We start from the raw sequence: 15,372 nt of genomic DNA, 5'->3' as shown, positions 1-15,372 counted from the left end.
AACTCAACACCAAATCTCTTTTGAAGCCAGCGATTCTATATTGACTCCCAGTTGTACTCCCTCCCCTTGCATATTCTAAACCTGCTGAGGTATTGACTTACCATTCCTCTGCCTCCTCTGGGCCAGCCCATATCCGCCCCGGGGCAATATAGTCAGAAGAGGGTGGGGGGCAAGTTGCTTACAGGGGCCACTTTATGCCGAACACTAGGAGTGTGAGAGTCTGTTTTTTCCCCACCCGCGGTTCCGTCCAGGCAATCATACCAGTGAGTAGAGTAGGTACCACCATACGAATATGCAGCCACATGGCTCTCACTGAACACTGAGAGAATCAACTAAGGAATCAGCAGGTTAATCCACTTTTTATTATTCAGTGTACTTCACTGAGGACCTTCCTTATTGTCAGACTCACAAATCCCTCCACATTCCTCTTTTGAGACCTTTGCTGAGAGATAGAACGACTCACTACCAGTGAACCCCCCAGTAGGTTTTTCTCATTCACTTGCACATTTTCCTCATCGCTATGATTATAATAGGATTCCCACTCCATATTAAAAAAGAGTAAATTTAAATTCAACCCTTTCTTCATCAGGTTAAACTTCCAACTGTGTTCTTGACTGACTACCTTTTTGTGATTACTTTAGTGTAAGCATATCAGTTTTCTTCTTTTCATTCGGTCTGTTTCTTTAGGATGTTTAAGTGACGTGTGTTCCAATACAACAGAACCTCCCTCTGATCTGTTGTGTCCCCTCGACATTGTGATCGTGTCAGTGTATGGATTATTGGCAATTGAGCAATACTTTTTTTTGAGCCAGTACTTTAATATAATTTCTCTAGTTGGATTTTTTCTTCCCCTCAAAGTATGAACAGAGGGCAGAAAAGAAAGGATAATGGTTTCACCTTTCTGGTGAAAAGATCTGGAGGAGATGGTTTTCACCTTTCTGGTGAAAAGATCTGGAGGAGATACACTTTTTTAATGTGCAATACCGAAAAATGTATGTTTTAATCATAGTGTGATTAATCGTAGTGAAGGCTGATGTGTTCACATTTACTTTTGGATTAAGATAGCTGAAATATTATGTGTTGGGTTAAAATGTAAGTGAAACATGGCTTAAATTTAAATACTTTATCCTACAGGAGATTCAATAAGTGTAATTGGCAGAAACAACAGCAACAACTTTGACCTGAACCGAAATTTCCCAGACCAGTTCTTTCAGATCACAGATCCTACCCAACCGGAAACTATCGCTGTAATGAGCTGGATGAAGTCTTATCCATTTGTACTGTCAGCAAACCTGCATGGAGGTAATAGCAACCTGATATTCCATTAATTGATTATTGTTGAGAGCATTTGAAAATCCTGGTGGAATATTATCTGTTTATAGTTTCAGGCTATCTTAAAATGGGTATCCTATTACTGATTTTACAGCAGAAAATAATAAAGATCTTTTCTCATTGCTTTTTAAAAAAATTTTTTTTAATTAACATATAATGTATTATTAGCCCCAGGGGTACAGGTCTATGAATCGCCAGGTTTACACACTTCACAGCACATACCTTCCCCAATGTCCATAACCCAACCACCCTCTCCCTACACCCCACCCCCGCAACCCTCAGTTTGTTTTGTAAGATTAAGAGTCTTATGGTTTGTCTCCCTCCCGATCCCATCTTGTCTCATTGCGTTTTAAGCCAATTTCCTATTTTCCCCCTTTTCTTTCCTACTCTTCCCCTCCCCTATCCTCCCTCCTACATCCTTCTCCCTCTCTCCTTCCTCTCTCTCTCCCCTTGTCCCTCTCTCCCCCACCCTCACTTAGTTCTTCAAGTGTTTTATATGTATCCTTCACATGTGTTTTATATTCATTTATATTCATTACTCTCACTGGGAATTTGGTAACATACTCTCTGTCCTTCAGAGAAATTAAACACTAACAAACTGGAAATCTTTAGTCCTATTCTTCACTAGAATTTAATACTCTTTTATGTAAGTTTAGAAGACATTCTCTTATTTTTTCCTTGCTATGAATTAAACTGTAGCACAATGGCCTCGTTCTTCTGTAGTGTTTGGGCGTATACACTTTCATAGAATTCAGCAGGAATTGGTCAGTTGGATAGGATGAGAGGTCAAGATTAAAAATCATCACAATGTCTGACTAGGGCTATATAAGTAAGAGTGAAAGTGTAAATACCAAAGAGAACTGAAAACATATGTCTACAAGTAAACTTCTACATGAATATTCATAGTAGCATTATTCATAATAACCTAAAAGTATAAACAACCCAAATATCCATCATCTGATGAGTGGCCAAATAAAATATAGTATACTCATACAGTTGATTATTATTTGACTGTGAAAAGCAATGCAGTCCTGATGCATTTTACAACATAAATGAACCTTGAAAATATGCTAAGTGGTAGAAACCAGTCACCAAAAACCATATGTTACATGATTACATTTTTCTTTTCTTTTTTTTTTTTATTTAAATTTTATTTTTTATAGGGGCGCCTGGGTGGCTCAGTGGGTTGGGCCGCTGCCTTCGGCTCAGGTCATGATCTCAGGGTCCTGGGATCGAGCCCCGCATCGGGCTCTCTGCTCAGCAGGGAGCCTGCTTCCTCCTCTCTCTCTACCTGCCTCTCTGCCTGCTTGTGATCTCTCTCTGTCAAATAAATAAATAAAATCTTTAAAAAAAAATTTTATTTTTTATAAACATATAATATATTTTTATCCCCAGGGGTACAGGTCTGTGAATCGCCAGGTTTACACACTTCACAGCACTCACCATAGCACATATCCTCCCCAATGTCCATAACCCCACCCCTCCTCTCCCAACCCCCCTCCCCCCATCAACCCTCAGTTTGCTTTGTGAGATTGAGAGTCACTTATGGTTTGTCTCCCTCCCAATCCCATCTTGTTTCATTTACTCTTCTCCTACCCCCTTAACCCCCCATGTTGCATCTCCTCTCCCTCATATCAGGGAGATCATAAGATAGTTGTCTTTCTCCGATTGACTTATTTCGCTAAGCATGATACCCTCTAGTTCCATCCACGTCATCGCAAATGGCAAGATTTCATTTCTTTTGATGGCTGCATAGTATTCCATTGTGTATATATACCACATCTTCTTTATCCATTCGTCTGTTGATGGACATCTAGGTTCTTTCCATAGTTTGGCTATTGTAGACATTGCTGCTATAAACATTCGGGTGCACGTGCCCCTTCAGATCACTACGTTTGTATCTTTAGGGTAAATACCCAGCAGTGCAATTGCTGGGTCATAGGGTAGTTCTATTTTCAACATTTTGAGGAACCTCCATGCTGTTTTCCAGAGTGGTTGCACCAGCTTGCATTCCCACCAACAGTGTAAGAGGGTTCCCCTTTCTCCGCATCCTCGCCAGCATCTGTCATTTCCTGACTTGTTAATTTTAGTCATTCTGACTGGTGTGAGGTGGTATCTCATTGTGGTTTTGATTTGTATTTCCCTGATGCCGAGTGATGTGGAGCACTTTTTCATGTGTCTGTTGGCCATCTGGATGTCTTCTTTGCAGAAATGTCTGTTCATGTCCTCTGCCCATTTCTTGATTGGATTATTTGTTCTTTGGGTGTTGAGTTTGCTAAGTTCTTTATAGATTTTGGACACTAGCCCTTTATCTGATATGTCATTTGCAAATATCTTCTCCCATTCTTCAGTTGTCTTTTGGTTTTGTTAACTGTTTCCTTTGCTGTGCAAAAGCTTTTGATCTTGATAAAATCCCAATAGTTCATTTTTGCCCTTGCTTCCCTTGCCTTTGGTGATGTTCCTAGGAAGATGTTGCTGCGGCTGAGGTCAAAGAGGTTGCTGCCTGTGTTCTCCTCAAGGATTTTGATGGATTCCTTTCTCACATTGAGGTCCTTCATCCATTTTGAGTCTGTTTTCGTGTGTGGTGTAAGCAAATGGTCCAATTTCATTTTTCTGCATGTGGCTGTCCAATTTTCCCAACACCATTTGTTGAAGAGGCTGTCTTTTTTCCATTGGACATTCTTTCCTGCTTTGTCGAAGATTAGTTGACCATAGAGTTGAGGGTCTATTTCAGGGCTCTCTATTCTGTTCCATTGATCTATGTGTCTGTTTTTGTGCCAGTACCATGCTGTCTTGATGATGACAGCTTTGTAATAGAGCTTGAAGTCTGGAATTGTGATGCCACCAACTTTGGCTTTCTTTTTCAATATTCCTTTGGCTATTCGAGGTCTTTTCTGGTTCCATATAAATTTTAGGATTATTTGTTCCATTTCTTGAAAAAAATGGATGGTACTTTGATAGGAATTGCATTAAATGTGTAGATTGCTTTAGGTAGCATAGACATTTTCACAATATTTATTCTTCCAATCCAGGAGCATGGAACATTTTTCCATTTCTTTGTGTCTTCCTCAATTTCTTTCATGAGTACTTTATAGTTTTCTGTGTATAGATTCTTAGACATGATTACATTTTATGAAATGTTCAGAGCAGGTAAATGTACAGAGATAGATAACAGATTCATGGTTGCCTCAGGCTATGGTGAATAATGGTGGGAGGAAATGGGAGTGACTGCTAATGGGTACAGGGTTTTCTTCTGGCATGATGAAATGATCTATAATTAGATAGTAATGATGGTTGTACAACCCTGTGAATGTACTATACAACATTGAATTATATACTTTAAATGGATGGATTATATGTTACATGAATTACAATTGACCCCCGAACAACATGAGAGTTAAGGGGGCTAGCCCCTGTGCAGTTGGAAATGCATGTATAACTTTTGACTTCCCCCAGACTTAACTAGTAACAGCCCACTGTTGGCCAGAAGCCTTACTGATAACAAAAACAGTTGATTAACATGTATTCTGTATGTTATGTGTATTATATACTGTATGCTTAGAATAAAGTAAGCTTGAAAACAAATTTATGTTACCAAGAAAATCATTTTTAGAAATACATTTATTCATTTCTACAAAATCATTAAGAAATACGCATATAGTATTATATTGATAAAAATCTGCATATAAGTGGATCCATGCAATTCAAGCCCCTGTTATTCAGGGGTCAGTGTTCAATAAAGCTGGGTTTTTGTGTTATTTTTGTCTTTGTTTTAAAGAGCAAAGGTATTAGCATCAAGGGTAAGGGAAGTAATTAAATGTCAACATATGTTGGATTATCTAATAAAGTATCAGAGCTGAAATTTGATGGAATATAGATTAACCTGCCATGTTATTTATTTATTTATTTTTTATTCATTTTACCTGCGATTTAAGAATGACAGTACATACCTATGATGTTTATAATACCAGCTACATTCCAATGAACATAATTTACAGATTGACATATGTGGTATCAAGACCTTGGCATGATGGGAGATACATCTTCAATCATGTGGACCTGTTTCTTTCCAGGACATATTTTGCTATAAAGTTCCCTCTTAGAACCACTTTTGCTTCATCTCAAAGGTTTTGAATGAGTGTGTTTTTATTTTTCATTTGTTTCTATGTACTTTTTTATTTTTCTTTTATTTTCTGATTGACCTATTTTTTAGAAACATGCTATTTAACCTCCATGTATTTGTGGTCTTTCCAGATTTTTTTCTTGTGGTTAACTTCTAATTTCATAGCATTGTGGTCAGAAGAGATGCATGATATGACTTCTGTCTTTTTCAGTTTGTTGAGACTTGCTGTGTGGCTCAATATGTGATCTGTTCTGGAGAGTATAACATGTGCAGTTGGAAAGAATGTGTATTCCGCTGTTTTAGGATGAATATATCTGTTAAATCCAGCTGGTCCAGTGTATCATTCAAAGCCATTGTTTCCTTGTTGATTTTCTGTTTAGATGATCTATTCATTGATACAAGTGGAGTGTAAAAATCCCCAATTATTGTATTATTATCAATTAGTTCCTTTATGTTTATTATTATTTTATGTATTTGAGTGCCCCCTATTGGGTACATAAATATATATTCTGAGGATTTTATTTATTTATTTGTTAGAGAGAGAGAGAGAGCACAAGCATGGGGAACGGCAGGCAGAGGGAGAAGCAGGCTCCCTGCTGAGCAAGGAGCCCAATGTACAACTCGATCCCAGCACCCTGGGACCATTACCTGAGCCGAAGGCAGACACTTAACTGACTGATCCAGGCATCCCTGGGTGCATAAATATTTACCATTGTTATATCTTATTGTTGGATCACACCTTTATTACTCTATAGTGTCCTTCTTTGTCTCTTGTTGCAGTCTTTGTTTTATTTTTTCATTTATTTATTTTTAAAAGGTTTTATTTATTTATTTGAGAGAGAAAGAGCAAGAGAGAGCATGAGAAGGGAGAGGGTCAAAGGGAGAAGCAGAGTCCCCGCTGAACAGGGAGCCCAATGTGGGACATGATTCCGGGATTCCAGGATCATGACCTGAGCTGAAGGCAGTCGCTTAACTAACTGAGCCACCCAGTGCCCAGTAGTCTTTGTTTTAAAGTCTATTTTGTCTGATTAAGTATTGTTACTCTGGCTTTCTTTTGACATCCATTTGCATGATAGATGTTTGTTTTTCCATTTCCCTCACTTTCAGTCTGCAGCTGTCTTTAGGTCTAAAATGAGTCTCTTGTAGACAGCATATAGATGGATCTTGTTTTTTATCCATTCTGTCACTCTCTGTCTTTTGATTGGAGCATTTAGTCCGTTTATATTCAGAGTAATTATTGATAAATATGTATTTATTGCCATTTTATTATTTGTTTTATGGTTGTTTCTGAAGATTTTTTCTGAATATTTCTTGTCCTCCATGGTTTGTGATATATTCGGATTTCTTTCTCTTTATTCTTTGCAAATTTATTAATTTGTGAACTGTGGTTACCATTAGGTTTGATTTTGATTTTTCTCTCCTTTTTTACTCAGGGAGTCTCCTTTCATATTTCTTGTAGTGATGCTTTACTGGTCATGAACTCCTTTAGTTTTTGTTCGTTTGGGAAAATCTTTATCTCTTCTTCCATTCCGAATGATAGCCTTGCCCGATAGAGTATTCTTGGTTGTAGGTTTTTCCCATTTAGCACTTTGAGTATATTATGCCCCTCCTTTCTGACTTGGGAGGTTCCTGCTGAAAAATCTGCTGATAGCTTTATGGGGTTTCCTTTGTATGTAACTGTCTTTTGTCTTGCTGCTTTTAATATTTTTTCTTTATCAGTGTATTTTGCCATTTTAATTACAATATATCTTGGTGTGGATCTGCTTTTGTTGATTTTGTTGGGGGATCTCTGTGCTTCCTGGATCTGGATATCTGTTTCCTTCCCCAGAGTAGGGTAGTTTTTAGCTGTTATTTCTTCAAATAAATTCTCTGCCCCCCTTTCTCACTTTCTTCCTCTGGGACTCCTATAATACAAATCTTTTTTTTTTTTTAGATTTTATTTATTTATTTAACAGAGAGAGAGTGAGAGAGACAGTGAGAGAGGAACACAAGCAAGGGGATTGGGAGAAGGAAAAGTAGGCTTCCTGCTGAGCCAGGAGCCTGATGCAGGACTCGATCCCAGACCCTGGGATCATGACCTGAGCCAAAGGCAGACACTTAACGACTGAGTCACCCAGACGCCCTATAATACAAATCTTATTGTGTCTGATGGAGTCACTGAGTTCCCTAAGTCTGGACTTGTTTTGCATAATTTTTTTTCTCTCCTTTGTTCAACCTTACTACTTTCCATTACTCTGTCTTCTAGGTCTGTTCATTCCATCAAACATTTAATTTATTGACCCCTTTAACTCTGCTGTTATTCCTTATCTCTGTGTTAATGGTCCCACTGATGTCCTCTGCTCTTTTCTCAAGTCCAGTGAGTATCCTTATAATCATTGCTTTAAATTCTTTATCAGGCATGTTATTTATATCTGCTTTGTTTAGATCTCCAGCTGTAGCCTTGTCCTGTTCTTTCATTTGGGATACATATCTCTGTCTTCTCGTTTTGTCTAAGTCTCTGTGCCTGTTTCTATGTATTAGGAAAGTTAGCTATATTTCCTATCTTGAGGATAAGGGCCTTATAAAAAGGTCTAGTATTGTTCTGCTCTGTGTATCATCCCTTCTTCCCCTAGAAGCCTGATGTTTCTATGAGTGTCTTCAATGTGTGCTATGTGTGCTCTGCTGTTTTGTCCTGGTTGCTTTATCCTTCAGGCCAGTTGCCTGCAGAGGCTCTCTTTGCCTGTTGTGGGCAGTGTTTGGTCCCTGGCTTGAATGAGGTGAGTTTTAACTAGATATGCTCTGGTTTGCTTGTGAGATGAGACCTGTTGCCACCACCACTGGGACTGGGGCCCTACAGAACTCCCAGTTCAGGAGACACATTGTGGGCAGGGGCTTAGGCCAGTCTTCTGGGGTGAGGGTCCATGGGGTTGGAACTCAAGCAAGCGAGACTGGGAAGGGTGGTTCTTCCAGAGCATGGAGGTGGGAAGGTGGAGGAATGGGGGGATAGAGCTTGGTGTAAGCAAGTTAGGTAGTGAGTGTCAATGCTGCACTGGTTCCCCCAGGTGGCCCTGTGCTTATGCTGAGGAATGGGAGAGGGAGATCGTTCTGGACAGTTTCTTTGTTCCTGGAGAAGTCTCTTGGTAAATGCTGCCTCTCTGGGACACGGTCTGAGATGAGCAAGTAACCTCCCCACCTTGTGCCCCAGGTACTCTTCCGATCACTGCTTCCATTGCTGTATGTCCACACACAATTTCCCCTGCCTTCTCTTAAAGAGCAGCCCCAATGTCCTCTAAGCTCTCTCAGAGCCAAGCATGCTGACATCTAAAACTCCAGGCTTTAAGCCCCACTGGTTGCAAGGACTCGTGAAATTCAGGCCTTTTTGCTTTCCAAACCAATTGCTATGGGGGTTTGTTTTCCCCTGTGCATCCCTCTGTCTCTCGACCTTCTCTGCAACCATGGTTCTCTCTCCACTGCAGTGGCCATGATCCATTTCTGTCCTAAACCATGTCTCCACATTTCCTACCTTCTTCTGTGTGGCCTCTTCTCTACGTTTAGTTGTGGAATTTGTTGTGCCAGACTTCAGATTGATTTCTGGGGTATTTAGGGTGATTTGATAGTTTTCTAGCTGTATTCATGGGATGAAGTGAGCCCATGGTTCTCCTATTCTACCACCATCTACCCCTCCCTCTGATGATATATTTTGTTTTCTCATCATAAAATCTTTAAATGGGTTTTGAAATCTTAGCAAAGAAATTTAACAGAGGATTTCTTTGGTGTCAAAAATTTAGAAGGATTTTGTCTTGTTTTTTAAAGATTTTATTTATTTATGAGAAAAAGAGAGAGTGCACACAAGCAGGGGGAGCGGCAGGCAGAGGGAGAGGGAGAAGCAAGCTCCCGCTGAGTGGAGAGCCCAACATGGGACTCGATCATGACCTGAGCCCAAGGAAGATGCATAACCAACTGAGCCACCCAGATGCCTCAGGATTTTGAAAGAATATAGAGAAAAGTAAAATTCCTCTTTGTAAAGTTTGATACAATTTTTGTATTGAGGTAAAATTCATACAACAAAAAAAATTAATCATGTTAAAGTGAACAATTCAGTGACATTTTGTGCATTCACAATGTTGTGCAACCACCATCTCTATTTAGCTCTAAAACATTTTTCTCTCCCCAAAAGGAAATTTCTTACCTACTAAGCAGTTGCTTCCTATTTTTCCCTCCCCTCAAGCCCTGCTAACAACCAGTCGGTGTTCTGTCTCTGTGGACTTGCCTGTTTTGAATATTTCATAGAAATTGTGTCATGCAATATGTGATCTTTTATGTCTACTTTTGCTTAACATAATGTTTTCAAGTTCATTCAGATTGTAGCATTTATTAGTAGTACTTCATTCCTTTTTATGGGCAAATAATATTTCATTATATGTATATTTCATTGTACATATGTATGTTTATCCATTTTTCCACTGAAGGACATTGGGTTGTTTCCACTTGTTCACTATTATGAATAATATTGCTGTGAACAATGGTATAAAATATCTGAGTCCCTGCTTTCAATTCTTTTGAGTAATTTCATGTTTAGTGCTTTTTAAAAAAATTTTTAATTCCAGTGTGGTTAACATACAGTGTTATATTAGTTTCAGATGTATGATATAGTGATTCAGCAACTTTCTACATTACTTAGTGCTCGTCATGATAAGTGTACTCTTAATCCCCTTACCTATTTCCCCCAACCCCCTAACGAGCTTCCCTCTGGTAATCCTCAGTTTGTCCTCTATAGTTAAGAGTCTGTTTTTTGTCTGTCTTTTTCTTTGTTCATTTGTTTTGTTTCTTCAGTTCCACATATGAGTGAAATCATACGGTATTTGTCTTTTTCTCACTGACTTATTTCATTCAGCCATGTTTTAGATTTTTGATGGAAAAGCCATCATATGATGATTGCCTCTTTATCTTTTTAAGGAACTACCAAACTGATTTCCACAGTTGCCATACCATCCTACATTCCTGGCAATGTATGAGGGTTCCAGTTTTTCTATATCCTCATCAATGCTTGTTATTTTCTGTTTTTATATTATAGCCATTTTAGTGGTTAAAGAGTGGTATTTCATTGTAGTTTTCACTTGCATTTCTCTGATGACTAATAATGAGCATCTTTTCTTGTACTTGGCCATTTGTGTATCTACTTTGGAGAAATATCTGCTCAAGTCTTTTGCCAATGTAAAATTTTTTGTCTTTTCGTTGAGATGTAAGAATTCTTTATATAGTCTAGATTCTAGACCCTTATCCAATTGCTGATTTTGAAATATTTTCTTCTCCTGTTCTCTATTCTATAGATTATATTTTAACTTTTTTAAAATTTTAGCTTTCTTAATAATGTCCTTGACACACAAAAGTTTTTAATTTTGATGAAGTCAAATTTATTTTTTCCTTTATTGTTCCTGCTTTTTAGGTTGATACTAATTATTTTTTAAAAATAGACTGTTTCACAGAAATAAGTCTTTTATGACCTTTTTTTTCTGTCCTTAGAAAATTGGCTGTTGGAAAAAACAGTACTGACTAGAAGTTGATGTTGACTCTTTTCTGTTTGAATTTTTAGATATGGGTCATAATTCTGGGGTGAAATTAAATTTTTTTGACACATTAAATTTGTCTAGGAAGAGGTATTGAAGTATACTTGTTTTTGTTAGAACTATTTTGGGGAATAGAATGAGCATAGTTCTTCATACTGCTTAAATAATTTTTTTTTTTTTCTGTGTCAGTGTTTGCTGGTATTTGTTACTACAAGATTACTTCATCTGAATTCAAATTGAGTATGTTCTTTCAATTCCATTCCCATGAAGTGGCATGATAAAAAGGGCAAATATCTATCTATGGCTTAGCAGTGGTAGGATATATGGACAGATGAACAAATGAAAACCATGTGATAAATAGAAAAATAAGAGATTTCATCTTGGGGTGTGAGAGTAGGCATATGTAGCTCAGGGCTCTTACCTGAGAAATACCCTAACTTCTTTATGTCCTATGAGGAGCATGAAGGGACTTGATATCATTTATATATGCTTTAAAGCATCACTTTCTTTACCTTAGGTCATGAAAAATCATACAATGCCACTCCAGTTAACTAATTTCTAATGTGAGCATAAGGGAAATTTTAGCATTTTTTACTGAGTGTAGGGCTGGCTCTGCTATTCCTACATGTCATTTAACCTCTGTGTTTTATTTTATTTTATTTTTTTAAAAGATTTTATTTATTTATTTGTCAGAGAGAGAGAGAGGGAGAGAGAGCAAGCACAGGCAGACAGAATGGCAGGCAGAGGCAGAGGGAGAAGCAGGCTCCCTGCTGAGCAAGGAGCCCGATGTGGGACTCGATCCCAGGACGCTGGGATCATGACCTGAGTCGAAGGCAGCTGCTCAACCAACTGAGCCACCCAGGCGTCCCTAACCTCTGTGTTTTAGACTCCACATCTGCAAAATGAAGAGGCTGGATTAGTTGACTTTCAAGGATCCTTTCTTATTTTAAAATTCCATGACATTATAAATGTCTGAACTTTACTAGAAGAGCATCACATTTTGCTCATTTTTTCTGATCCTATATATTGTAAAACTGTTTAAATTAAGCCTGTATACTTCTGGTTTTGACTCTGACATAAATTATACCTAGAAGTTCAGGTACATTCCTAAGACCTTTCTAGTTAAGGCAACCTTTAAGTGTCATGCATAGCTATTTAATATTTCACTTATCCGATGGATTTTCCATTGAGGAAATTAGCAACTTTTTTATTTCTGATGAGGAAATAAGCCTTGGAAAATTGTATTGGTTTCTTCTCTTGGCACTTCTATTGGTACTGTTGTCAAAGTGAACTTTATGTTGGTACCCATCTTGAAGGAGATAACATGATACATTTTCCTTTTTTCCCTTTGCAGGTTCTTTGGTAGTGAACTACCCTTTTGATGATGATGAACAAGGGCTTGCCACATATAGTAAATCACCAGATGATGCTGTGTTTCAACAAATAGCACTTTCTTATTCCAAGGTAAGCTCGTGTTTAAACAAAAATACTCTCAGATTCATTAATTTAAAAAATGGGTTGAGGGGCACCTGGGTGGCTCAGTGGGTTAAGCCTCTGCCTTCGGCTCAGGTCATGATCTCAGGGTTCTGGGATCGGGCCCCGCATCGGGCTCTCTGCTCAGCAGGGATCCTGCTTCCTCCTCTCTCTCTGCCTGCCTCTCTGCCTACTTGTGATCTCTATCTGTCAAATAAATAAATAAAATCTTAAAAAAAAAAAATGGGTTGAAACAAAGTCTGGTAAGACTCTGGTCAAGTGCTTTCTTCTTGGTTAAGCTTTCCATGATTCCTTTCCATGATTCCTTTCAGTCAGTCTTAACTGCTTTTTCTACTGTTTTCTACCTCACTTTGAATATACTACGTATTTCTCCATTAGCCTTTAATCTCAAGTAATGTCTTTTTGTCTACAATTTTTAGCATAGCACCTGAATCATAATAAACTAAACATGGTAATATAAATTAGCATGCTGGTTTATTTCATTTGGCTAGTGTTTAAGTTATAAACCTACTTGTAGTCTAAGGTAGAGGTTGACAAGCTCCAACTCTAGGGCCAAATCCAGCCCATTAACTGCTTTTGTAAATAAAATATTAACACTGCAACTCTGTGGTCTCAATCACAGCCTTCTGTCATTTCACATTGCCCATGCCTTCATTGTGAGATTGTTGGGAGTTTCTAACAAGAGAATATGTCTATTATTACACTTTAAAAAATAGTTGCCTTCTGTTTGGGCACACCATGAGTAGAGGGATGTTCATGGCATAAGAGAATATTATACCCTTTGAATAATCAAAATAAAAATTAAGTGATCAGATTTTGCTCATATCCCCATCAAATTTGGTGCCTGATCTTATAGTTCTTCTTTTTATCCTCATTGTGACTTTGAGTTCCTTAGCCTCTTTTTGTTTTCTTTTTTTTTTTTTAAAGATTTTATTTATTTATTAGAGAGAGAAAGAACATGAGCACACTTGAGCAGGGGGTAGAGACAGAGGGAGAGGGAGAAGCAGACTCCCTGCTGAGCAGGGAGACTGACAAGGTCTCCATCCCAGGGCCCCAGGATCATGACCTGAGCCAAAGGCAGACGCTTAACTGACTGAACCACCCAGGCACCCTTTTTGTTTTTGTTTTCTTTGACCTTTAATTCTTTTGATTTTACTTTCTATCCCACTACTTACGGACATCCCTTTCAGTGATACTCTCACTCACACCTTGGGATACCCTTTTGACCTACCTGCCTTGCCAGTGTCCAATCCACAGTAATTACCACTATATCCCAGAAAAGTCACACAGTCATGGAAATTGACCACACTGTATCTATGCTCTCTAATCTCAACAGAGCCCTCAGTTCTCCTTGGTAGTATTTCATGTTTTGCTCCTTAACTCTTTGGCTCATTTCCTACTTCGATGATTCTAAACTTTTGTCCTCTATCTGAACCTCCTAATCCCAGCTTTAGTCCCCTTATTCTTAGTAGATCACTTTGCCTTGACTAAGTATAACTTTGAATAACCTGATGTGAGTTCATTCAGATAATGTCTTCTCTGTTATTACCAATTTGTGACTTTCCCATATTTTCCTCTGTTTCTTGATCCCACCACATCCTGCTTCTTCTGAAATCTTATGCCTCCATTTCTTCTGTTGTAAATGGGAAAGGTGATAATTAAAAACCTTCACTCACAGCCTCCTTTCTCTTAGCTATGATCTGTCATGATCTATCAATCCACCTTGTGCCCTGCCATACAGCTTCATGGTGAGGAAAAGCAGACCAAGACAATCTGCGAAGACAGAAGAGGGGGACTAATGAAGGGTAGGCCTGAAGGTGATGGGATGATCACCAAACATTAAGTACACCCAAAATCTGAAACCTAAATAAAGAAGCAACTGGGCAGATGAGAGTACTGGGATATTGGGAAGAGGTTTCAAAGTATATACAACTTACAAGATCTGGTGCAATTTAAAAGGACAGACATAATTTTAAAAGATAGATGGATTTAAAGGGAAATCTTTCAAACTCTTAACTTCTGGGGCAGAAAAAAGGCAAAAAGAAATGAAGAAATGCCCTTTGGTAATTGGACAGTGAAGAGGAAAAAAAGAAAGAATGGGAAATGTAGGATTGTATAAGACAGAAGAAAACCATAAAATCAGGAGACTCACAGCTATATCCTTACATCAAGGCAGATAAAACAAAAACAAGGTAAAGTACCTTGACTGCTAGACTGACAGAAAAGGGCACCCTTAACTAAGAATTATGTATAACAGACCAGTATCGTAAAAATGAGCACGAGATTAGTAAAATCCATGGAGAACTATTTGAGAAAATTAGGAAATGAAATTTTGCACCTATTGTATAAGGAAACCTGAACTATCACCAAAAAATAATCAAGAAGCAGGAAAAAACTGTAAGTCAAACACTCCAAACAGATTAAATATACCCAAACACACATTGAGTATATGAAAAACCGTGTAGGCTCAGCTGTTTAAAAAATGAAAACAGAAATAGAAAAAAAAAGATAGGAAGAGAACAAGACAAAATCATCTCTAAAACAAAAAGAAGTTATAAGAGCTAAAGACCTCATACTTACTGTACAACTACACAATTTCAAACTTACTACACAACTACAGTAATTAAGATACTGCCATACTGACATAACTAAAGATCAGTGAATTAAAATTGAGTACAGAAATAATCTCTTATTTGTATGTTCAGTTGATTTTTTGACAAGGGCACCAAGACGATTCAGTGGGGAAAGAATAATCTTTCCAATAAATGGTGATATGAAGACTGAATAAGCACATGCAAAATAATGAATTTGGGTTCCTTCCTCACATCATATTCCAAAATTATCTCAAAATGGATCATAGTCCTAAATGTAAGAGCT

At 38.0% G+C, this 15,372-nt stretch overlaps 1 protein-coding gene across 1 annotated transcript in view; it reads left to right on the top strand.

Annotated features, from left to right (window-relative positions):
* Positions 1-15,372, top strand: part of LOC111151441 (carboxypeptidase D) — a 79,755-nt gene that overhangs the window by 34,730 nt on the left and 29,653 nt on the right. The window contains exons 7-8 of the mRNA XM_022509444.1: positions 1,135-1,302; positions 12,356-12,465. Of these exons, the coding sequence (XP_022365152.1) occupies positions 1,135-1,302; positions 12,356-12,465 (278 nt within the window). The remainder of the gene's footprint in view (positions 1-1,134; positions 1,303-12,355; positions 12,466-15,372) is intronic.

Source organism: Enhydra lutris, unplaced genomic scaffold (assembly GCF_002288905.1).
Source record: "Enhydra lutris kenyoni isolate GAN:26980312 unplaced genomic scaffold, ASM228890v2 scaffoldscaffold26, whole genome shotgun sequence".
Lineage (NCBI taxonomy): Eukaryota > Metazoa > Chordata > Mammalia > Carnivora > Mustelidae > Enhydra > Enhydra lutris.
This window is presented reverse-complemented; position numbering and strand designations above follow the sequence as displayed.